The sequence below is a fragment of the Cylas formicarius genome, unplaced genomic scaffold, assembly GCF_029955315.1.
Source record: "Cylas formicarius isolate icCylForm1 unplaced genomic scaffold, icCylForm1.1 PGA_scaffold_4__25_contigs__length_36172078, whole genome shotgun sequence".
Lineage (NCBI taxonomy): Eukaryota > Metazoa > Arthropoda > Insecta > Coleoptera > Brentidae > Cylas > Cylas formicarius.
The window spans coordinates 33,647,728-33,674,304 of NW_026844334.1; the positions used below are offsets into that span (position 1 = coordinate 33,647,728).

At 34.6% G+C, this 26,577-nt stretch overlaps 1 protein-coding gene across 3 annotated transcripts in view; it reads right to left on the reverse strand.

Moving 5' to 3' along the window:
• Window positions 1-2,275: 2,275 nt before the first annotated feature.
• LOC132701001 (cadherin-89D) overlaps window positions 2,276-26,577 on the reverse strand; it is a 267,876-nt gene continuing 243,574 nt past the window's right edge. The window contains exons 21-27 of one of the 3 annotated variants that reach the window (XM_060668612.1): window positions 15,462-15,680; window positions 15,312-15,400; window positions 14,153-14,236; window positions 10,084-10,152; window positions 9,033-9,251; window positions 5,112-5,456; window positions 2,276-3,417 (exon numbers count right to left, since the gene is read on the reverse strand). In XM_060668612.1, the coding sequence (XP_060524595.1) occupies window positions 3,141-3,417; window positions 5,112-5,456; window positions 9,033-9,251; window positions 10,084-10,152; window positions 14,153-14,236; window positions 15,312-15,400; window positions 15,462-15,680 (1,302 nt within the window). In that variant the 3' untranslated portion in view covers window positions 2,276-3,140. Of the gene's footprint in view, window positions 3,454-5,111; window positions 5,457-9,032; window positions 9,252-10,083; window positions 10,153-14,152; window positions 14,237-15,311; window positions 15,401-15,461; window positions 15,681-26,577 lie in introns of all 3 variants that reach the window. The other 2 variants (XM_060668611.1, XM_060668610.1) reach the window with 2 other exon arrangements.

Below are 26,577 nucleotides of genomic sequence, written 5' to 3' on the forward strand. Positions count from 1 at the left end.
GCAAATAAAATTAATAGCAATTGGCTTCATATATCCTAACGCAATCCACATAGGCTGATAAAGAACTATATCAAATTTCGATACTAATACATGACCAAAAACTCGAGGTCCTTGTCGAGTATATCGGTATATTTAATCATTGTGACTGCCTAAAAACTATTTTAATAACTAATGCTATGCTTCCAATCGACGTCATTATTATTACCTGAGAAATTAGATGCAGTAGATAACAGATTTTACTTGATCAAGCGTAGTAAGCAGCCATTGATCCCTCTTCAGAGCGTCATTCAAGTTGTCAACCATCCTAAACAACTCCCCCATTGTGTACTACATGTCAGGAGTGATGCTCTGTTTAATAATGTATATATAAATATTAAGCAATAAGGTAGATAGAGGAGAACCTCTACTTTTATAATAAGGATTCACCACAGAAGAAGAGGATATGTCCTTAATGATAAATTTTCTATTTATTTACAGGTTCTTCTCCAGATCTGCTGTTGCTTTTTCAATGCCATAATTAGTAATAATACGATAAGCTTATATTAACATTATCATATGCAGCAGTAATATCCGATGTAACTATTATCGAATATTTAACATGAATTTCAATGTTTTGCATACACAGGAAGCTACATCGTTAAGAAAATACGATGATGAGACGTTGCCATCTCAACTTAGCTTCAAAGTTAGAACCACCAGAAGAGTTTTTCAAATACCTCTTTTTTTCATTGTTAAAGAAGAAGCCAGTATATACTTTATAGGGAGTGTTTAAGTAATAGATTGATATTCAGGGGGATATGCAAGTATGGCCAAGAAATCCAAAGTAAAAAATAAACGAAAATTATTCCTGGGAGACGAAGAGGTGCCGAAAGACGAGGACGTAGGTCACTCAAGGAGGTCTCGAAAAACTGATTAATTTTAAGGAAAATGCACGTTCTGACAACAGTAGGATCTGAATTATCACCTTTTTTAGGTGAATTAGTTAGGAAAGGAAAATTATGGGTAGGCAATTATTTGCATTATTTTAACTGTGAAAAAGAACTCGGGTGAGCTTTATCTTTTCTCGACATCGTAGTAGTCAGTCCAACCAAAGCGTTGCTCAGCAGTGGAAGTTTCTCTATAGCTTAAAACTTAATCACAGAATCACTAGAACTTTGAACTGTAATGATTGTACTGCAGTTCACATGAAACAGGTCACAGACATCCAAATTTGGTGAACAGGTATTAGCACACAAATATGAAAGAGACCAAATCAGTTTTCGCTACTCATCTTTGACGATATTCGACATGAGTGCCCAAAGAATAAAAAACCTCATCTTCTTGAGAAATTTCAATTTGCCAAAGCTAAAGAGAGTTGGGTCCATGAGCCATTTTCAATTTTGAGCATGCATAAATTCTTGAATAACTTCAACCGTAGGTCTCCGGTTTGACCCTTTTTAAGTTTTCTACATAATCCATGATTTTATGAAATCAGGTCTCTTCGAATATGGGCCATATGTTTTATGTCTGTGTTGGGAGTTATTTTTGTCACATTTGCTCTTTCCATTCATCAAAGATAATGCAGTTTTCCCAGCATTTATTATATAAATGTAAAAGTCTTAAGTGTAGTATAAGTCCACAGTATTATCAAAGTTCAAAATCGATACCATCGATACCAGTCGCGTTTCTTGTTTTTGTATTCCTACAGTTCTGTTAAATCCATATCGTTAAAAGCTCTTACGTCTTCTTCTCGTATTGTTCCACTTGTTGTTCCACTGTACCACAGCTGCTGGTAATGATTCGTCCACTTTTTTTGTCTATATAGTTTACATGTATTCTACCATTTTGCTGGTTGTTTCATGATCTGCATTACCTTATACGCCAAGTTTTGTCATCCATGCATATCATGTTCGATGTGATTGGTTTGTCTAGTAATTTCCTGACGACCTTTTGGTTTTTCTCTCATTTCTTCTTCTATTTTATCTGAGTATGTCGCTACTTTTGCTACTGGATGGTAAACTTTGATACTTTGATACGTGAGTCCGACAAAAATGAGCAATGGATCAATTTTTTTTAAATTGCAACATGCATTTTCTTAGAGTAAGAAGGATTTTTCTTTTTCTTTGAAGGCTAACAACGTGTACCACATAATAACGAGAGTTGTGCGGTTTGGATTTTGCTCTGTGTTGAAATTTGTACCCTGCCTCCTGTCTTCTTCATGTCATCGATAAGGTAATATTAACAAAAGCTCAGATATATTTGTATAACTTTATTTAAAAAATATACATTTATGCTTTCTTATGTTACGTAATATACAACAATTTTTATACACAATATTGCACGTTTGAGGCCATTTTTGTAGAATGTTTCTACGCTTTTCCTACATTACTACTCGCGGACATATTTTGACAATATATTACACAGGAATTTAAGAATTAAAAATAATTATCAGAATGTATGGTGGGAAACACTCTAACAATTGACAAGAATGAAAATAATACTAGCTACGTATGGACTATATTGTGGTAACTATCATCGAAAATCCTTAAATAAAAAAATGTGTGGCACCAACAATAAGAAAGTTCAAACTTTTATGTATTTATTTAATATTTGATCATTGTGTCTTTATCGATATCATAAGAGATGTGTGTGCCACTGAAATACGTCAATATTTGCTGAACTGAAGTCACAGGTTTAAAAGAAATTATTAAGGTCATTGGAAATATATACAAAAAAGACTCCCTCTTTAAGGTTCCCTTAAAATTATTTCGGTTTAAAATAACCTTCACTGCCAGAGCTAGAATGGACAAGTGTACCAAAATAGTTGGAGCTGAGAAAAATCTTTAAACGAGTTAGTTTTATGTAACCTGGAGGTACTATCGCGCGCAAACCTAAGGGTATTAAAATGGCTTCCGTAATAATTTGTTAATGCTTCAACGTCGGACGGAAGTACTTACTTATATGTACAACAGAAAGAAATTACCAAGGAAGCTAAGGTTGGAGCCAGTTGAATCTATTTGGAAATGGCCACACCTCTTATTTAGTTAAAAAAACCTGTACCAACTAAGAAAAATCCGAATGAACAAAACAACAAGTGATAGTGGCCACCCATCAACAAATCATTGACAGTTGCTTCCAAATAGCTCGACAACTAACGTCCTCTACAAAATTTCCCGATCCTTATAGTTACTAACATTTCCCGCCAACATTAATCGTTCTGTCGATCTTCTCAAAGCGGACGGTCCGGGAACGAAGAGTCCCGATGGACCGGGCGGGAGTTGACTCACGGAATGGATTTGGTGCAACGCACTGTGGTCCATAATGTCATCGGTAATAGATCTATTTCTAGACCGCTTCTGTTGTTTATGATTGGAGATATTACTATGCGAATAGTAGTGATGCATAATTCCCTGAGGTGTGGGATCCCTTAGTTTCCTGCTGTGAGGAATTGATTGTAGTGAGTCTTCGTAACTACTAAAACAAATATTTTCTTGTTCAGTTACCATTACTTTAAAAAAAATTAAAGTACAAGAAACTAAGAAGCTCGATATAGAGATATAGTTATATATTGACGATTTATTGACGAAACTATTCAAATATAAAAAAAATATTTGTGAAAGTTTGAACCCTTAATATTAATGGGATTAATGAGATGATCTCATTATGCGCCAAACAGCTAAACGATTAAGGCAAAAATATTTTTCTACTCTCGTCTGCAAAATACATAATTACACACCGATCTAGGGTGCAGGAAGCGTAACTTTACCACGTCAGTTTCGTTTTCTTCGGACATTTCCGGGTTTGTGGGCAATCGGATGTTTTGGGATATTTTATCGCACGGTTTGAATTTTGACGTTTGTTAATTCTGACGGTCACATTAGTGAATGTATTTGTGTTGTTTTGCAAAAATGCACCCAAAAACTAATACACAGAAAAATGTTGTGCAATGCAGACAATATAAATACTACGTGCTATAAACTAGAGGTAAAATCTATCTTAGACGATTTTTCTTCCAATTACAGTTTTTTTTTAAATAAATTACTTAATGATCAATTGTAAAAGTTAATTAAACAACATAACGTTTTAAAATTGTGTTTATTCAGTTGTTTATATGACATATCCAATAATACATCTCTCTCTGTCTAACGTACAATGTAAAAAGAGACAACAATAGCAGAAGCGATCGGAACGATAAAAGAATAGGTTTAATGGCAACTCGTAAATATTTTGTTTGTATAGTACAAAATTTAGTAATCCGATAATCCGTTGTTATTTTTAATTTCTTAACTTGTAATTTTTTCGTGATGATCGTAGAAAAAGTATAGTATGCAACACATTTGGTAAACTCTTTATCTCACTCGCTTATTAAGCACTCGCTCCGCTGCGCTCCGTTCACGTCTTAAATATTATTAAGCTCTTTGCATGAAAAAGTAAAAGACATATACAAGCGACATGTACCAGTTCTCAGAGAAACGTAACGAATTCAGCTATTCAACGACGAGAGAAAAAACTCTGTCCTTATCTAACAGCGAAATAAAAGAGTCCAAAGATGTCCAAGAATGAAAATGGAAAAGCTTCTGGACCTGCCAAAACACTTGAACTGATAGCAGATAATGGAGGCAAAAGTCTGGATCCGAAAACCCATACCCCATACAAAGTACGCCTATAGCACTCTAGTCATTGCATGTGGTACAGCTAAGATACCAAATGTGGTCCATATAACGACTCTTTGGATGACAAGTAAATGTCTCCAAAACCAAAACACTAGCCTTCTCGAAAACAAATATGAATGCAAGAAAAAAGATCGATGGATGGGCGCCACACAAAACACAGGAGGTGGTTTAATCGATTGCCAATATAAATACTTCAGGGTACAGGTTCTCGAACCACAATGACCATTGGATCAACAACAAGGAAGGAGCGTAGTAAAAACTAGAACCAACATGTTATCTTTTGCCTCGTTTCGGAAAGCTTATTAATGTTTAAGGCTTGAAATGGAATTTTCAAAATGTGTTCAGTCAAATATCTATTCCTCAATTGTTTAGCCGTTTTAACGCAATAATGGGATCAGGGCAAAAAATTGAATATATTTCCGTTCTTTTTTTGGACATTGGGCATTGTAGCATACTCACTTGCTGCTACCTGCTGAACTCCGACTGCTACTTTGGCCGCATTGACAATTGGTCACGGTAGCATCGACGATGCCCGAATCCTGTCCGCTTGAGTGCAAACTCGTTACTGATTTTTCCATACCTACGGAATTTCTTTGTCTGTCGCGAAATCCATTCAGCCTGGCCCCGTATCTTGGACAAGAGACGTCATGCCGGGAAATAGTGGGGTAACCCAATGACGTATGGGTTAGGTCGTGTGCGCCCATGTCTGGAAAATGCATGGGATCCGTTCCAAATCCCGGAGGATATAATCCGGCTTTCGAGGCTAACGCGTATCCGAGTGGGGATGGGTAATTTTTTATCGACCTGTAAACGATTAAATAATATTAAACAATGCTTTATTTTCGACGGAAAATACATAAAACAATACTAACACCTGTTCCAAAACGAATGTTGTTCATAACAATAAGCGAAAAATGAATTAGTTATACTTTAAACCATCTTTACATTTAGAAGCAACAGCGTAATATTACAAGTGTCAGCTATATAGTTAAAATTAAGACACATTTGATAAATTGGTGATCTGACCATCATACTGGTAGTACTCTTAAAAAAAGTCGACACTGCGTACATTATAACGTGGAACTAAAAATAGGATTCCCTCCAGTAGGAAAGGATAGCTTATAGAATTATTAGCGAGTTTATATGTCCCGCAAGGATCGGTTTTGGGTCCGCTCGTTTTTCTCATTTATGTAAATGATTTTGCACATTTTATTAAGTGTAGACTAACTGCAGACGACACCAGAATTATCTGAATTATGTCTCTAGACAAACTAAACACTAGAAGTACTGTTGCTGAGAAGCGCCGGCGACCTTGGTTTGCGGCCAATGACTTGCTTTTAGTTTCCTCAAATGTTAATATTAGGAAAGACACGAGCGTCACTCTGCTCGGTATCACTATTGATGATTGAATTGGTCATTGGTATTTGGCTTTATTTTCACAAAAAAGCTCTTCTTGGTTTGAACCATAGGGAATCATGCAGGGAACATTTTCCCGTCATTCATTTTACAATTTACTTTCATATACAATAGCCTAATCGAGATTCACTCTAACAAATCTAGTTTTTCTGTTCAGTCTGACAGTCATAACTACGCAACGCGTAATGCAGTTGAATTAACGATTCCCCGTCTTAATAAATCGATGAGATACTTTAAACCTGAACTTTTATAATAAAATACCTCGCAATATAAAACGCCTTGGCAAGAATTCTTTTCGAAGAGCTGACAAGAATCTCCTGACAATAAGCCGTTTTTCAGCCCGAATGAGTACCTAAATTTTAAACTTATGTAACCTCTCTATTTTAACAAATTTGTTTGGTGTGTTTCGTACTTGTATTCATATATTGTATTGTACATTACATGTATTTGTTTATTTTGTTTTGACTTGATACACACACATTTTGAATATTGTTGTTAAATAAATAAACCTAAACCTAAAAGAAACAAGTCTGCGCTGCAAACCGCAGAGCCAAAAGTATACATAGTAATTCCTCTTTAACGTATAATTCGTCGGAATTCTAAGAAATTCCACTAGAATCTTTGTTTTTTCTTTAAAGAATTTTAAAGGAATTACACGGAATTCCACGGAAATGACTACATAATTTCGATCGAATTCTTCGGAATTCCTTTAATTTTTTTTTTCTGGAAAACGTTCCAACCTTTATAAGTGTTTAAATGCATTAATTATTTGGATTAAACACAATACATAATAAACAAAATAAATGTTTGTTTTGGTACTTAAAATGCCAAATGAGTTAATACAATTACAAAATAGTGTATAAATAGTGAAATTCAAATATTACTATCCAGGGTAGTCCGTAATAAAAACCGATATTTTTACAATTTAATTTGGGCAAATATGTGGTGTAACAATGAGCGACATTTTTCTTTGACTATTTTTATGTGGCTTGTCCCAGGGGTGAGAACACAATGTCTGTTGATGTACAATGCAGAGGAATTGAAGAGTATTGCGCGACATTGCGGGAAATTGACGTAGAAAGTATGTGCAATGTTGTTTTTTTGATATACTGAAAAAACTGAAAACAAGCATCTTTTTGTTAAAAGTTTTATTATAGTTTGTCTTGTCAGATGTAACTGAAAATGCTTTTCTTATGTTGAACCAATCATCAACTTTGTCTTTAAATACTGACTCGTTTGGGGTAATGAAAAAGACGAGAAAAATATTTTTGTTTACGTCCGAAAATGCAAAAATTGCAAAGCACGTTCGGCAAAAAAGCATGTAGAATTGGACACATGGGAAACAAATTATAATCTTTTTGACATATTTAAAAACATTAAGTATCAAACTACATATAAGAATAACTTTTTAAAATGTAAAATAACTTGTTCATACCAGATATTTTTTAATGTTAGGCAGTTTGCCCCCTGCCCCCGCTGGACTCTTTTTATCTATTAACAACAAAAGCATTTTAAAAATAAACTTACTTTACCTAAGATGAAACCGGTAGAAGACGAGGCATCACCGAAGGCATTACAAAATGTAAATTATAGTATCTTTGTCAGTATCTGTTGTTTTTTTTATATTCTAACTGAAATGTTTTTATGTAAATAATAGCATTTTTCATAAGTTTTCAAAATATATATTTTTTAATAAAAAGCTTATGTTTATTATGTAAGTCGGGATCATGCCATAATGTGCCTATTTTGCCTCTGAGGAGTGTGTATATGTCGACCCCCTGGAAGCAGAACCAACATGAAATGAAATCAAATGAATGATTTTTAATTTGTTTGTTGTTGTGTGTATTTTTCCATTTGGTCGGCTACAAATACGTTTACACAAAGGTGATGAGTATATGAACTAAAATAAAATTGTTTGTAATTATGACGTCATTTATGGGACATGTAGTCATTATAAGAGCATTTTGAAGAGTTACAGTACATTGTGGGCAATATAAAGCAGTATGGGGGCATTGCAGGGAATTATATGCACTAGGAGGCACTACATAAGAATTTGGTGTACATAAAATGATAATTTTGTTACCCCTCGTTTTTGCAGGATATGCTTAATTATTGAAGTATTGAAAGTGTATGGAATTCGGGGGAGTTTTAAGAAATTTCAAAAGATGTTGGCACAATAAAAAATATTTAATCGTATTGATTACACATACCCAGATAAACCACAATAAAACATTTTAAGAAAATATGAAAATATGAAAAAATATTACTACGAAAATTACAAACGAAATCGCGACCTACGATGTAGTAAAAAACACTCGGATGGCTAACGACAGTGTTTAATGAAGCTGACGTTTTTACCGCGAGCGGGTGATCAGTGCGTAATAGTATATTTTAGAGCAGTGAGTAAAAAAGAATCTTCATACGTTACGCCAGCCAGATGCACGAAAAAAAAAAGGAAGAAACCAAATTTAGTCCGATTTCAAAAGCAATTATTACTTTCACAAATATACAGTCGAAACCGCATTGATAATTAGAGTATCTCGAAACACAAAATGCATTTCGATGCATAAGATCTTTGTAATTCCACTAGAATTCTTCGGAATTACTTCATAGTATACACCATAGTTCCACTGCGGTTTACCCGTCGATTAAATCTACAGTTTTCATTGGCATCTAATACAAGATACGAAACAAAAGTATTGGGATGAAGAATATTAAGATAATAAATGGAACGGTCTAACTCCAATTTGATACTGTTTAATCCAATGAGTCAACTAGCAAAAAAAATTTTTTTTCAACCGACTTTGGAACAATATGTCGATTAGGTACAAAATGACCGTAACCTATTTCCCCGAACCGTATTCAACATTTACACAGCAAAACGATCCTTGGCCTTATTTCTAAATGATTGCCAAATTAAGAGCAGAAAGCAATAAAAGCGTCCATTCTCGCCCCCCTTCTTACCTTCTTTTCATTCTTTTAACACATACGATACAAATCGCCGTCGCGACGGACCCAATAAACACGATGCAGCCCAAAATGATAAAACCAATCTCCATGGAAGATAAAATTACTCGCGGGATGCGTATCTGATATTTGTCAACTGCCGCTCCGCTCGAAAATGCGAGCACTTTGGGTCCTTCCAGCTGCTTTTCAATTTCCCTTTGTTTTCTTATAAGAACCCTGCAAAATAACAATACAATTTTATGTAGTTACGTAACGTCGATATTGTTTGTTATTTATGTCCATAATCGAATTAGGTGAAAGTTAATGGGATTCACTATAGTCCAAAAATAATTAATGCGATAAAATTATGGTTTGCTGTGCTCGTTGGCAACTGTTTGATGCATTTCAGCTAAGAAATTTTCTATCAGGAAGGAGGTGAGCAAATTTAAAGAAATGGTTTCTGACCAGGAATACCAAAATGTAGTAAAATGATAAATGCTGTCGTGCCATTCAATATGGGAATCTAGATCTCTCGCGTTGTCCACTTGTGAAATTTTTCAAAGCAATTTCCTCAAGAAAATTGTAAATTTGGCAGGAATGGAAACGCATTGTCAAATCTTACAAAAACATCCAAACTTGATTGTCTTATTAAATATTGAAAATTGAATATTAAAAACGAAATATATATTATTTACATGAGGCTTTCCTACTTTTTAGCAAAAAACATTGAAAACTGCTCATTAGATTATCATCAAGACATGACAAGTGGATTTAAAAAAAATTGAGTAGAAAATATTTCGCCAGACAGTAAAATATTTTATGATAAAGTTAATACTTTAGCTAAATATGTACCAACAACCAGAAGCAAGAAAGAAGTATTGCAAGAATTCCATAATCAGCATCACCTTTGTTGGAATGCGATAAACAAAACATTTTTAACATAAAAAACTGGTTAGAATTCAGGATAGTATTTTGAAACCATCTTGATTTTTCAAAATGTTATGGACACTTTAAACCCACAACAAATACAAAAAAAAACAGTACGTAAATAATACAAAAAAATACTCACTGCTCAAGTTGATTCATATCTACCACTGTATTGAGCATTGGATCTACTGCGTAAAGATACATGTCCGTGCTAAAAGGAAATACAGACGTTACATAAAAATTGAAATTATAAACAGGATCACGATACGGAATGTTGTGGCAACAATGAATTGTTTGGACCAAATTTTGATTATAATTTAAATGATAATGAAAAGTGATAAAATGCTTCATAGTTGTATTATTATAATTTTTATACCGGCCAAAATGATAACCAAATGATGGTCAAAATGTGACCTGAAATTTCTCCAATACTTAAGAAGTATATGAAAAGCATATCTATTTTAAAGTATCTAAAAGAGGTCGTCCGAGAATTATGAAAGATCTGAAAATGCACCAAAAATAAAACACAGGTTTTAATTAGGAGAATTATTTGGGAAACAAGTCAAAATTTCTAACTTAAGTTACAGTTTCTGAGAAATAAGTCGAAATTTCTGACAAACGTAATAATTTCTGTAAAAAATGTAAGTCTTTCTGAAAAAGAAGAATGCATTTTTGAGAAACACGTCAGAATTTCTTAGGAAAAATAAGAATTTCTAATGAAGTCAGATTTTCTGATTTCAGGGATTCGGACAAACACATAGGCACATTGCGACGTGAGGCGTCAGATATACAGGGTAATTCATGAAGAATGGGCAATCCCTAAACTGGAGGTACTATGGACCAAAATATTATGAATCTCAACTTTTGTTTTTTCAGTATTATTTCCAAAATTGTTAAATATTACTTTTTTATGGTTTCCAGTACCTCTTCATCTTATAAGTATTTATTAAAAAATCAGGAAAAAAAGCTTGAATTTTTTAAATGCAAATAAGCCAAAAACTTACAGACTTAGAGGGCCTTTTTATGAAAAATTGGAAATTTTCCCATGTCCAATGTGTTTTAAACAGAACTTGACAAATAGAAAAAAAGACTCGATGTATCTAAATAATTTGATGAAACTAGTGTCGTCTAAGTGCAATGTCCAAATAAGTTGCAAATTCATTATTGTCATTTCAAAAAAAAAAAAATTAAACCGACAATTTTTATTGTTACATTAAAAAAAAATCAAAATTAATGATTTTTTTTTAATTACTCTGCATATTTAATTTTTTGATGGGCAATGTCCCTTACCAGAGACTTATGTCACAAATTATGACTTATTTTTCAGAAACTCCTACTTATTACGAAATTTGGGCTTATTTTTAAGAAATTCTTACTAATTTCTCAGAAATTCCGATTTATATCAGAACTTCTGACTTGTTTTCAAAAATTTGCCTAATTAACTATAACCTGTATCCATTTTTTGATGGCCTTTCCGCGCTTTCGTAGAAAATTGATTCTAATTTAATAAGAACTTTAAGTAGTTATAACTTGCTTGATTTAATTTTAATAAGAAAAGATTATTATTATGGTATTACTTCTATATTATTATATTACTTAAGATACTTTAGGCTGTACAAGGTAATTGCCACTTGGCAATCACATACTACTTTTAAATTGTACTCGGGAGCTCCTCGAGATTCTTGAGAGTATCGTTTAGTGATATAGTGGTAATATACTAATGCGCCTTAATAAGGTGAAATGCTGAAATGAAAATGCTGCCCGCAATATTTAATGCCGCATAACCCGAATAATCCCGTCGTTAGGATCTCTCTAATATTTGTAGTAACTTTGACACACACGCAATGTTGATGAAATATTTTAAACTAATATTATCAAAACTTCATGCTTACTACGCTACTTATTGATACCTGGGAGAAGTAGGGGCAGTCATTGGTAGGGATTATTCACAGCTGAGCTCATAGTCAACCTTTTTACATATTTTTTAATTTTCTACCACAACCTGCGGCTTTTCATGAAATTTACTATTGGTCGACTGTCCTCCCTAGATGCTTTTATTCACACATCCTATAATTGCATTTTGACTTCAGTACCCAATACGTCAGTTCCTCCTCTAACCATTACAACATTAAAACTTTGGAGGATGGAACGTTCTTCAGAACAGACATTACAAAAAGAAATTGACGATCTCCAAACAAATAAATATCAATCTCAGCTTGTTGAGAGAATTATGGACATGTGCAAGACGACTGAAAACTGCAGAAAAAATATGTACCACTTACGTTCAAGACCTCCTACGTCAAAGGTTAAAGGATCGCTAAACAATTCAACATACTTTTTTATAATAAAACTGATACGATACGAGAGACCTTATGTAGGCGAGACCAAAGCTTTTTTAGAATTAAGAATCAAGGAAGACGATCACTAGGAAACACAAAAATCCTGACCACTCTTGGACCTAAACACATGACATGAAGTGAACAGAAGACAAAACCATCTGCAAAAAATAACATTGGGGGAGGACGAAATTCAAAAACCATCGACCAAAACCCTATGTATTTTAACAGGGCTTTTTAGATATTAAGCATTGGATAGCATCAATGAAAAAATGTAATTTCAATTTACTCTGAAGTCAGCTCTGAACGCAGTCAAATATGACCTCAGCCATCTTGGTCACGTATAGAAATAATAAAGACAATGCAAGCGCAAAATATTTCATTTCATGAAAATTCATCATCATTTATACCCCATTCCTATTCTGTTACGTTTTTTACCTTATAAATAATTAACGCCTAAAATATAGAATAAATTAATTTAATAATCAGGTGTGATTTCAAGAAGAATGCTTGCACGCGTATATCATATTTTTTGATGCCGTTTTGTGCTGCAAACAGGAAATATACAGGATGGATCAAATAGGACCGTTAGTAAAGTGCATCAGAAGTTGTCACAATTACATTTCTGTCAGTGAAGTAAGTGAATATGCCGCCATTAAATAAAACTCGGAGTATTGAAATTTTAATTTTCATTGGATATGGACTACGCTAGAAAGAGTTTGTAACTTGTTTAACGCAAAATATCCAGAAGATATAAAGTGACAACAAGGAAATTATTTGTTTAGGTATTGAACATGTCCACCAATAACTTCGTGACTATACTAATCGGTTTAAAAAGCCTTTCAAATAATTGCTCAGAATATTTTTATTAATGTCCCTTATCTTTTATCTAATTCTAAATTTTCAATCATTGTGTGGTTGTTTGATTATGTTGAACTGATCCCTTTCTGCCAATTCACTGTTCGGGAAGTGCCGTATTTAAATGTTCTCGTACTCGTCGGACAAAATGGAGCCAGTTGAAACCAAATCCATCTATCTGGTATATCTGGCTGATTTGGATTTGGGAAAGAAGCTACGAGAGTAGGAATTAAGTTATTTTAAGGAAATTTAAAATATCGAGCTCCAGTAAAAGTTTGATTGAAGAAATAAGATGCAGTATTTTTTTTAACCATACCATTTAAACAAACATTCATCTTCTTTTAATACACGGAAAGCTGTGTATTGGCTAACATCATTATTTCAAACTACGTCAGAAGATGGACGATGGGGATTATCCTCAACTTTTAATAAAATGTTTAATCTTGTGTTTTCATTAGTTTTTGAACGATATGGATATCTCGCGTTAGAAAAAATTCAAACTTCTTCTTGACTTCCCGTTTTCTATCCATATGCAACTTTCTTTACTGATAGAAATGTTATTATGACAGTTTAAGAACTTTACTTGACTGTTGAGTTCAAAATTAAATTTTTGTATGCTACACGAATTAGGCGTGAAATTTGACATGGAATTCGAAAATAAGAAAATTGTGTTGCATTTTGCATGTTTTACATTTGCTGGAAAATATGCGCAAGAAAAAATTACGTACGAAATTCAAACTTGCAAAATGATTGACGTCGAAGAGCAACATTTTTTTAGCTAAAACAGTTTAAATATGCGTAAAGTAGCGCAGTTGCGGTGGCGCGAACTTTACGCAGATCATTGAGAATTAATATGTAAATCTAAAATCAAATTGAATTTTCCGTTTTGTACCTCCGAACAAGTTTTGAACCCAGATATATCGATTTAGGGGCCATATTTTTTCTTCTATAAACTGTTTAATGAAAACTTCTTTCTAAATTTCATAAAATGTGGCGTATATATAGTTGAATACTTACGCTCTAGGATCGACTTCGTTGCGATCGAGATGGGGCTCCAATTTACGAATTCGGATGTCGTACCCAGTTGTGTTATATAAAACCCTACAAAAGAAACGATTAGTCCAATAAAAATCGTTATGTTTAGAAAAACATGCTTGTGATTTTGAGGTTGCCAAAGTGTATTTCAAAAAGGTGAAGAGTGATAAAACCTCATTAGCGTACTACCGTTAATTACTTTTATTTATTTCAATTTTACAGCAAATTATTTTTTTTTGTTTTTGTTGTAAATGTTACCCCCGAGTTTCTTTCCTGAATAGATAGTTGATATTTTCTTTTTAACTTATCTTAACTTTTCCCATCAAAATGCAAAATATAGCTATTGTTTATTTCACTCCAAATTAGATCTTTAATATATTAGCATGCCACCAAAAATTTTGTTTTTTTTTTTAATACAACCACAAAAAGGTATTTGTAAGATGCAATAATTTTTTCATGCAATAAATTTTTCTGGAAGACTTTTCTTATCTTCATCTTCATTTTGGATGTTATGTGCCTATTTTCATTCTGTATTGATATTTCCATATATTAATTTGCATTTTCATCATTTTAAAAAGATTATTCCTTTATCCATTTTGAATAATAATAATATTCAAGATATACCACAGCTGTCACAGTTAAACAGAAGACGTTGGGTTGGCGTGTCAACAAGGCCAACTAAGTGACGATTTTATATTTGGCTATTCTGGCCTGTAAAAAATAGCTTCTTTGCCTTTCTTTTTATGAAATAATATAAGGCTTCCAATTTAGAAACATTTAACTTTCATATACTACGCTAATTCTAAACTATAACATTTATAATAAACCTTGTTGTTTCTTATATATTAAGCAATTAAATAAAACTGAACAAAATTTGTTTGGATAAACTGATTCTTGCTCGAATGAAATAAACTCCATTAGAATATTTTCTATCATTGGTTGGAATTTTTAACATGTTTTTCTTTATGGAAACCAATTATTTACTTAAACCAAATAAAAAAACTGCAGGACTTTTATTTGGTTTGATTGATTTGATAATTTCAGTTAAAGTTAACAGTTTCTTTTGAACAATGAGCCAACTTTTTCATTTAGTTTGTCATTATTATCATTATAGTAGCTGTGAGCCGAAAATTTTACTCACGATGTAATGTTGCTCATATTTTTCTCCACTTCAGTGGGTTTGAGCCCCATCACCATAACTAACTGCTTCTGTTCGTCGAGGACGTATACCTATTTAAGATAACTATGTTAAATTTTCTTCTTTTTTTCTTTTTAGCAAAGTCAAACTTACAAATATATTCACTATTGTGCTTTTCCCATCATCCGCGCCACGTCGGTCAGTAGCTTTAACGTCGAAACCGAACACTTTCCCGGCGTCCTTGGCGAAGTGTGCTATAGCTCTGATTTGACCGCTAATCGGGTCTATTGCGAAGCGCCCAGTGGTTTCATCGGACCGGCTCAAAATTTGATAACGGACCTCCCCATTTTGATCCATATCGGGATCCGTGGCCTGTAACGGAAATTATTTTCTTAATTGAGGTCCTCGTAAATAAGTTCAAGCCGAAAAACTGAATTTTTCAGTCACAACAAAATGGAAATAATGGCAACCTTCTCTATTATCACCAGTCATCGCGAAGATATTTATGAAAGCCTTTGAGAAGAAAGCATTTGACACCTTCCAGCAAAAAACTCTATACACCTTAACATACATTCTACCATTGAATTAGAAGCTAATAACAATGTCCTATTCTTAGACATTCTTATCCATGGAAAATCAGACCTATCATTGGATCATTCTGTTTGCTACTTGTGTACTTTATTAGGAGTCTTGGGCACTTTATTAGGGGCCTGAACCATTTCTCAGGAAATACTGATTTTAGAAAAAAAAAAGTTTATAAAAAAGTTTTAAGGTTTAAATGAAATCTCATTATTATTTTTTTTTATATATACAGGATGCAAGATAAATACTTGACAGACATTACTTACATTATGCTTGCCAAAAATAAAGGTAACTTATAGAAACTACTTATTCGAATTTTGTGTAGTTTCGAAAATTACAAACAAAATTATGTTCTAACTAAATATGGTCTTCCACGGCTTTAAACACATTTTTAGAAGACTTCCTTCTAACGATCTGCGAAGACTAGGTATTTTAAAATTATACAGTGCGTCTAAAATTCTTCTTGACGTGCCATCTCCATCAGTGGAGGTTGGATATCACAGTGGCAAATCTCTCTCTGTCTTCAGCAGATCTTATGAGCTCTTCGAAGTCCACGCCAGTCCACTGACGTATATTCCTCAGCCATGACAGTTTCTTCCGACCCAGCCCCCGCTTGCCTTCGATCTTTCCCTTGACGATGAGCTGTGCGTATCGGTATTTGTCGTTTATCAGGATGTGACCCAGGTATGCAGTCTTACGGACTTTCACAAGCTTGAATAGTTCTCGTTCAGTTCCCAGCCTGCGCAAAACTTCTTCGTTTGTGGTATTCGATGTCCATGGTATTTTAAGTATTCTGCGATATGTCCACATCTCGAAAGCTTTTAGTTTATTAATGGTTTGTGTCTTTAGTGTCCATGTTTCGACTCCGTACAAGAGAGTAGACCACACATAACATTTTGAAAGTCTTAAACGCAGCTCGAGGTGGATTCGTGAGTCGCATAGGAGCTTTCTGAGTGGTACAAAAGAGTTTCTGGATTGTTCTATTCTCGATCTTATTTCTATGTCTGGATCTAATTTGTTATCTATCCAGCATCCTAAGTATTGAAACTTGCCCACTTCTTCTAGTATGTTTCCATTTATTTGTATTGGTTGTGGGACATTCTTTAATTTTTTAATTACCATTACATTAGTTTTCTTAACGTTTATTTTCATATCGAACTCTTCGCAGGTATTGCTAACGCGGTCGAGGAGTCGCTGCAAACCCATATCCGATTCGGCGATTAGAATAGTATCGTCAGCGTATCTAATGCTGTTTATGTTCACGCCATTAACTTTGACTCCCTCTGAGATGTCTGCCAGGGCTCTTTCAAACATAAATTCTGAATAGAGCTTAAACAGCAAAGGGGACAAGACGCAGCCCTGTCTAACTCCCCTGCCAATCCCGATTTGCTCGGACTTGGATCCCTCTATTCTGATTCTAACGCTCTGGTTCCAATATAGGTTCTGTATTAGAGTATTGTCCTTTTCATCCAGGCCCACGCCACGAAGCGACTCCATGAGCAGATCGTGTCTCACTCTATCGAATGCTTTTTCGAAGTTTATGAAGCAGATGAAGATGTCTCGTTGTTGATCATAGCATTTTTGCGCTAGCACCATTCTTGTAGTTTTCCCTCTGTGGAGTCTAATAAACTGCAGTTTTTCTGTTCGTCGCTGTAAAATCTTTCACTTTCTTATGTAGGTTGAAATGGCCATGGCGTCCTTGAAATTCCTCTATTTCCGAGCATCTGTCTTCTATCCAATGTTTCTTAGCACGTTTTATTTTGGTGCGGATTATTCTGTTAAGATGTCTGTACTTATTCATGTCATTAGCGGCTTTACATTCCCTCCGTGAGTCCATCAGATTTAAGATTTCCCCTATCATCCAATCTCTCCTATTTCTTTTAGGAGTTGGTTTCAGATTTGCTTCAACGGCCCCATCTAAGACGTCTTTTATAGCTTTCCACGTGCTATCCACATCAGTGGTAAGGGCAAGGTCCCGAGAAACATTTGAGAGGTGCTCGTTTAGTTCTTGACTTACTTTTTGTTTTATTGTGACGTCCCTCAGAAGGTTTTGGCCTTTTAATGATTTTCCATTTTGGTCTCACTCTAGCTATAACAGGGCTGTGATCTGAGCCAATGTCGGCTCCCGGATAGGTTTTGACGTTAATAACTGAGTTGTGGAATCTTTTGTTTATAATAATAAAATCGATATGGTTTCGGACTGTCCTGGTATTCGTATGTTGTGGTGACGTCCATGTGTAGAGTCTGCGAGGGTGATGTTTGAACCAGGTATTTGTTACAGCCATGTTGTGTTGTTGGCAAAATTCAATGAGCCTTTCGCCCCTGTCATTTCTGTCGCCCAACCCAAACTCGCCAACCAAATCCGACACTCGCCCTTGAACTATCTTCGCATTAAAATCTCCCATGATGACTGTAAGATCTTGTTTCTTAGTAACTTTTATTAAAATTAAAGGATATTTTCTTTAAATTTCAACTTACCATATTAATTTTTTTAAAATGAGACGTCCATGTTTTTGAGATTTTTTCTCAAAGCGGGTTAAAATATCTAATTTGGTATGTATATGTATATGTATATATGTCCTATACCTAAATCTAATGGTTTTCGAAATACTAACACCTAATTATTTTAAAGAATTTTAAAAATGAACCATTTATTCTTATTTTTTAATTGTTTTTAGGGATTTTGTCAATGGGTGACGGGGCTTTTTTGTAGGTAAGGTAATACAGAGATTTATAGGTTTAGGAAATTAAAAAAAAAATAGGAATGAAATTTTTGTTATAATGCCAACGATGTAAAATAATACGGATAACTATGATTGAAGTTTAAAAATTTAAAACAAGTAAGAGTAACAAGTAAAAGCAACAAACAATAGTACCTGTAACAACTAAAGTAAAAACTAAGGTAAAAAAAACTATAAAATCTACAGTAGGTTTCCAACATGCCCACCATTTTGAATAACGCATGTTGTATGAACAACCTCTATATGGTTTATAGCATTAGTAACAAAATCGGTATTATTTAGTTAGACAACAGCTTCTCTAATACACCTTTGTAGTTCATTTACCGTAGTGCATCTTTCTTTATATGCCATATCCTTAATTGTTCGCCATAAAAAAGTCCAGTGGGGTAAGATCCGCTCTTCGAGGTGGCCACCAGATGTTTCCATTTTGTCCTATCCAAAGATAGTAATTTTGATTTAAAAATTCAGTGATATCGTTTCCCCGATGGTACGAAGCGCCATCTTTACATTCCTAAGCCGGTATTTCATTTACTATGAATGATTGTATTTAATTTTTGATCATTTTAAAAATATCGTCTAGAGTTTAAGTTTTCATTTAAAAAAAATTAGCCCTATTATCTCTGATCGGTATATTCAGCACCATACTCTCACAGATCATCTACTTTGTCGTTTGGCTTCCAACACCCTTTTCTTATTTTCATCACTCCAGTAATATGTGTTTTTCCGATTAAAAATTGGGGCTTTCGTATGAAAAATCGACTCATAGGTTGAATGAAATGAAATGAAGCTGAACTTTTCGAATTCAATAAAAAACATTCAAGCATATCTGTTTTTTCTTGCACCGTATACATTGTTAACTTAAGTAATAATATTGCACGATTAAAATTACATCTGTCAAACTCTGGCTCTTAATTATAACGTCACTTAAAACAGTAATATATTTGGTTACCACAGCCTACTAGGGTAAAAAGTAAGTTTCATAATAATATCATTACGCCTTTTAAAAACACGGGAGTTTTATACTATTAATAAAAACTTTATTTAAGTATGCCAAATCATTCGTTGAAACAATCATTAAAATTAAATAAAATATAAGAAAGATGCCATTATAATTTTTTTCAAAATAATTTGGTGTCAGTATGTTTCGCCAGCGAGTTTATTCCTAAAAAAATCGAAAACCATTAGATTTTGGTGTAGGACATATATATACCAAATAATAGGTATTTTGACCTGCTTTGAGAAAAAGTATCAAAAACATGGGGGTCTCATTTAAAAAAAAATGAATACTGCAAGTTGAAATTTTAAAAAAATGTCCATATTCATCGCAGATCGTTAGAAGGAAGTCTTCTCAAAAATTTAATAATATTTACCCAGAACATAATTTTGCATAAAAATATATAATCTCAATTTCTGTCTAAACTACACTACGAATAAGTAGTTTCTGTTGTCCTTCCTTATATTGGAAACATCACTGACCATATACAAAAAGTTCTTAAGAAACATAACGTCAAAACCAAGTTTACGACATGTCTAAAATCCCTCAACATCTTCGTCAATGACAAAATTCCGTTTAAGTTACCAGGACCTCTCAATATTCCATGCATATGCGACAAAGAATACATACGACTAGGCTCAAAGAAAGATCCTTAAGACTATGACCAATAACTTCAAAAATAAACACAAGTAGAAGTACACGAAAAAAATTGTAACAATAAATTAATCTAATCTTGTAAAGAAAAAAACATCAAACCTGAAACAAGAATTAAGATTATTAGTGAATTTCATTTCTACACTATCGATTCGGTCCACGTAATTGTAGTACATCGAACTCCAAACTGTTAACAAATACACCAGAACACCATAGTGCAATATAATGCAGTTAAAGATACTGGATTCTTAAATCCCTCTGTATTTCTCACAATACATCTCAGAGACGCTTCGGACTTATGCGTAAAACTTATCTTTGACCTGAAAGTAGTAATTATGCAGAGAGCACCTAAGAAACTCGAACATTACATCTACCAGTAGCAAAGTTCTCTCTTGAAGTATGGCCTTGACAATGTCTAAACATCACTTTGGTCACTTTGGTGTATAACTTTTCACGTCTAAGCAAACAAACTTACTTTAAGCACAAAATCTTACGATTTTTAAAATATCTGCCAAATGCAGGGAGTTCTTTATTTGTTTTCCCATGAGTGGCTGGACGATTTGAGTATTGCGTACACCTTAGGTGTTGTCTGTATACTTCTTACTTTCACATTAAAGGTAAGTTTAACTTTAGGTGGCTGATACTCTCTCATATTTCGTTTTGGGTGTTTATTCTTGACTCGCATTATATATCAGTTTAGCCTAAACAATTATAATTTTGTCATTTGTGATATTGCAGACCCATGGGAACCCATTGCGGATCGTTCGATTCCCTTTAATAATCAATTAAGTGTTTTGATTATTTATTCGATTAAAGCACTGTGTGTTGTGTATTCTTTGAATATGTCCGAGAAGTCTAACCCTATGTCGCCTCGCTCGCTTTCAAGAGCCGTCCAATCTTCCGGGTTTTTATTTCAATTTTTATTATTATTTATTTTACGATCTCTGGACTTTCCGATAACATTCGGACAGTGAAAATGACTATCATGACCCCGATTAGTGAAGTGCTAAATAAATGCGCTACTCTTGCATGGATGAACTGAAATTATGGATTTATGGGCTCTAGAAAGAAGAACGGAAAAAAATATGATGCAGTTTTTAGCAGTCTTTGCAAATCCGTAATATTTTGTCACCTTTAAAATTTTTGCTGTTTTGCTGCTATGCTATGTTACAAGGGTGACTAGGCCATCAACTAGCTCTATTTTCCTCGGGTCGTCATACTAGACCAAAGCGCTAATTTTTGTTGTTGTGCTGTAGTACTGCAATTTTCTATAAATTGCCTTCGAAATTTGATATTAAAATAATTTAAATTGTGGCAAATTATTCCCGGTTTATTTTTATGTATATGCATGAAATGCTGTAAACCCCTGGCATCTCAAATGGAATTTTGTCTTTGACGGACCGAAGATGGTGAGAGATTTTTGGACAAGTGGTGGTTTTGACGTTATACTTCTTTAGAGCTTTTGATATGTGGTCAGTGATGTTTTGAATGTAAGGAAGGACTACAGTGGCAAGTGTAGGATTGCTTTCGGCCTCATTGCTGTTGGAAGGTTGTGGTGAAGTGTATTTTTTGATGGAACGTTTAATATCTTTAACGTAGAGATTATTAGAGAGAAGAGCAGAGGTAAAGTGTGTTAATTCTGTTTTCAGTGACTCGGGCTGAGATAGTTTTACGGTTCTGTAAACAAGAGAGATAAACGATGATTTTTGCGCCGGATGGTAATGTGACCATGCATTAAGGTATCGGTCTGTGTGCGTAGGTTTTCTGTAAACACAATGACCCAATGTTAGGTCTGATTTTCTATTGATGAGAATATCTAAGAATGGAAGGTTATTATTAGCTTCCAACTCAATGGTAAAACGTATGTTAGGGAGTATCGAGTTTAAATGTCTAAGAAAATCTACTAGGGTTTCTTGACCATGAGGCCAAATAACAAAAGTATCATCGACGTAGCGTTTCCATAATTTTGGTTTTAGATAAAAGGTGTCGAGAGCTTTCTTGTCAAAGGCTTCCATAAATATATTCGCGATGACTGGTGATAGTGGAGAACCCATAGCTCTTCCCGAAGTTTGCTCAAAAATTTGGCCATTATAAGAAAAATATGTTCCCGATAAGAATTTTTCAATTAAGGTGAGAAGGTTTGGTTCCAGATTCTCGGATTTTAATATATCTGAAATGATGTCGAGAGTTTCAGTAATATTAACTTTGGTAAAGAGGGATCCTAACTAGCCAACTAATTAACCAAAACTAGGCTCCAAGAACACGAAAGAGCCTTACGACTAAGACAAATAAACTCATCAGCTCATGAAGCCGGACATAAAATTTTATTCGCTAAAACTAAAATTCTTGCATGTAATCAGTTCTTCTACGAACGAAAAATCCGAGCGTCTATTGAAATCTATAAACAAGTTAACAATCTTAATTGCGACTCAGGCCTCCACCTGTCACCAATTTGGGAATCAGTCATCAGTGTTTATGCCCCTCATTACTATCCCCCTCAAACAAAATATAAGCAGACACAGAGTAAAATACGAGTCAGTTTCAGTCAGAAGCCAACAAGATGATTGGCAGCAATTTCGACTCAGCAAAAACCAACGCAAGAGGAATCCAGAAGTTTTGTAAAAAGTATTCCCAGTTTCGTTCCATTATTCGGGATTAAAGCGAAGAAATCTTTCCTTTTTTATTTAACACAAGAAAGTATTGCGTGTAAATATGATGGCAAATGTAGTCCCCTTTGAGGGGCAGTAATAGCTCTTGAAAATGCAATAAGTAAATGTTGTTTGTTATTAGGATTCAGAAATCTTTATTTTTAGAAGGAACATTTAATTAAATTGGGTACCGCTACTCGTTATTGGATTAATGCTTGAATTGGGAATTAAACATTCTGGTGGAAAACCTTAATTTTGTTTAACATAAAAACAATTTTCTTATCAGGAGTTCTAGTTACTACTGTTAGATTACGTTCGAATATTTAAATATTGGCGCGATCTATCGATTTCGGATGCGTCGGGAAATCTTCGGGTCTATTCGCGCGCGTGAGCCGGGACGCCGCAGAGGGTGGCGACGGGCATCAGTTTGATGCCCTGCTCTGGCATGCACCGCTCGACATTGACGCCAAGATCGGAAAAGTCGTCTTTAAAACAATCTCGATTTATTTAAATCTAACATCAGGTGTGGGGTACACGTGTAATCGTTTAACGTAATTTGGAGTGTGCTATAATGGCCGAAGAAGAACTGAATCGATCTTTGGGCGCCATAGCGTCGATCCTTGAGAATTTGCAACAGCGTGTCGGTACAAAGGAGCCGTCGCCGACATCAACCACATCGCCAGCCACCCAAACCACTCCCATTTCGTTGGCCTTGCCGAGTTTTGACCCCGACAATATGGATAGTGGTATTTGGTTACAAAAAATTGAAGGGTATAAGAACGAATTTGCTTGGTCAGATCGGGAAACCGTGAGTAGAATTGGTCCATTTTTGCAAAAATCTGCACTAAGATGGTTTTCGGCATGGCAACCCACGGAAGAAACGTGGGAAAATTTTAAATTTGACTTTTCTGTATCTTTTCCCAAACAAAAGAATTTGGGTAAACTGTTAAGCGATGCTGTAAATTATCGTAGTTCCGATGCGCGCAGTTATGTTGAATACGCGAGAATTAAATTAGAAAAATTAAAGCGCACGCGGGCAAGTTGGTCTGATTCGGATTTGATCGAAATAATTGCTCATTCAATAGACGATCTTGCGGTCAGAACTGCGGCCTATAATTGTAGTGCCGCCTCTGTTAGTGATTTAATTGCATTTCTCTCTAATTACATAAAAATTCCTCTGGTCGAAAAATCGGCATCCGAATTGAATAAGAAAAATAATGTATTTTCACACAAAAAAACGACGCAGGCAAATTGTTATTCTTGCGGTCAATCGGGACACTTTTCTCGCGATTGTAAATCTAAAACTAAGAATACCAATAACTCGGATAATAAAGGGTTTGATGTTTGCCGATATTGTAAAAGACCTGGTCACGGCATTGAAAATTGTTTTCGTCGGCAAAATAAACAAAGTCGAGGAAGTGAAGTTTCAGAGTCCGGACAGGACCCAACCGTAAAGAAATTTAAATCTCATCACGTTTTGCTCAATTCACATAATTTTAATGAAAACAAGTTAAAAACTGTGCCTATCGTTATTTCGGGTTACACTACAAATTGTTTAATTGATACCGGCTCCACGTGTTCGCTAATAAAAGAAACGTTGGTAGACAAATTAAATCTAAAGAAAATTCCGCGTGTTACTCCTTTACGATGGTTCGACGGTACCATACATAATTCTTTTTCTTTTACCAAAGCATTGGTAGAGTTTCCCGAAATAAAAATAACGCTTGATCTTGTTATTGTGCCGCATAGTCATTCCAAATATGACGTTATCGTTGGTGAAAATGTTTACGAAAATAATGTAGTTTTAATAAAAAATAAAAACGTTCAAAAAATTATGCCCATGCTTGCGCTTACAAATTCTACTCGAACCATTCATAACTCGGAAATAACAAGTGATCTGGAGCATGCAGAAATGGCTGAACTAATCAAACTGCTGGGGAATTATCAGAATTTGTCAACTGCTACTGATTTTACCATTAAACCTGTCAATACCGGGGAATTAACCATCACATTGACAGAAAACAAAACTGTTTATCACCATCCCTACCGTATGTCGGAGTTTGAGCGTCAGAAAGTACGTGGCATCGTTGCTGATCTAATTAAAAACGAAATCGTCCGGGAGAGCAATTCTCCATTTGGGAGCCCGATTATACTCGTTAAGAAAAAAGATGGGACATTTCGATTGTGTGTCGATTATCGTCATTTGAATAAAATAACTTTAAGAGATCGGTATCCATTGCCACGTATTGACGATCAGCTCGATCGTTTAGGCAAAAATAAATTTTTCACGTCACTTGATATGGCTTCGGGCTTTCACCAAATCCCGATTAATCCCGAGTCGATTCCAAAAACCGCTTTCGTGACACCGGATGGTCAGTATGAGTATTTAAAAATGCCTTTTGGACTGGCCAATGGTCCTGCGGTCTTTCAGAGAGCAATTAATATGGCTTTAGGTAACCTAAAATATGACACCGCGGTTGTTTACATGGATGACATAGTAATACCCTCCATCACACTTGAGGATGGATTTTGTAAACTAAAATTAGTTCTTGATGCTTTGTCTAAAGCCGGATTTTCAATTAACCTTCGTAAATGTCGATTTTTTATGCAAAACATCACCTATTTAGGTCGTCAAATATCGGCTGATGGTATCCGACCTGATCCGAATAAAGTTAAAGCAGTCAAGGAAAGTCTGTCACCCACTAACGTGAAACAAGTGCGCCAATTCATCGGTTTGGCGAGCTACTTCCGTAAATTTATTCCCGCTTTTTCTTCCAAAGTAGCTTGTATAACTCACTTGACTCGTAATGATGTTCCCTTTGTTTGGACGACTGAATGTGAAAAAGCAAGGCAGTATGTTATTGATGTCCTTACTCAAAAACCCCTATTGTCAATTTTCGATTCAAATTTAGAGACTCAATTGCATACTGATGCGAGCAGTATTGGTTTCGGTGCTATTTTATTGCAGAAACACAGTGATACCTTTCGTCCAGTTGAATATTTCAGTCAAAAAACCAATCCAGATGAAGCTATGTATCATTCGTTTGAACTAGAGACTCTGGCCGTTGTGAAAGCTTTAAAAAATTTTCGTGTATATTTGCTTGGATTAAGATTCACTTTAGTAACTGATTGCAATTCCTTAAAATTATCTGCAAGCAAAAAAGAACTTAAGCCGCGGACCGCCCGCTGGTGGGCTTATATGCAGGATTTCGACTTCGAAATTGTTTATCGTAAGGGCTCTGAAATATCTCATGTTGACTTCCTTAGCAGGAACCCAATTGAAACTGTAGCTCATATCGATTCACAACCCAATTTTCATAAAAATTGGCTTACCGTATCACAAAGTCAAGATGAGGAATGTAAACAAATCATTCAATCTTTGAACGATGCTAAAGATGATGTCAAACGAAAATATAAATTAGAAAAAGAGACCTTATTTCGTATTACAACCAATAAAAATAACAAATCGTCTCAGTCTTTACTTTTTGTACCATCTAATAACCGTTATAGTCTTTTGAAAATATTTCACGATGATCAAAGTCACATAGGTTGGGAAAAAACTCTTGCCTCAATCAGACTTTACTTTTGGTTTCCCCATATGACCAGGTATGTTAAAAAGTATGTTGAACACTGTTTGATATGTGCAGTAC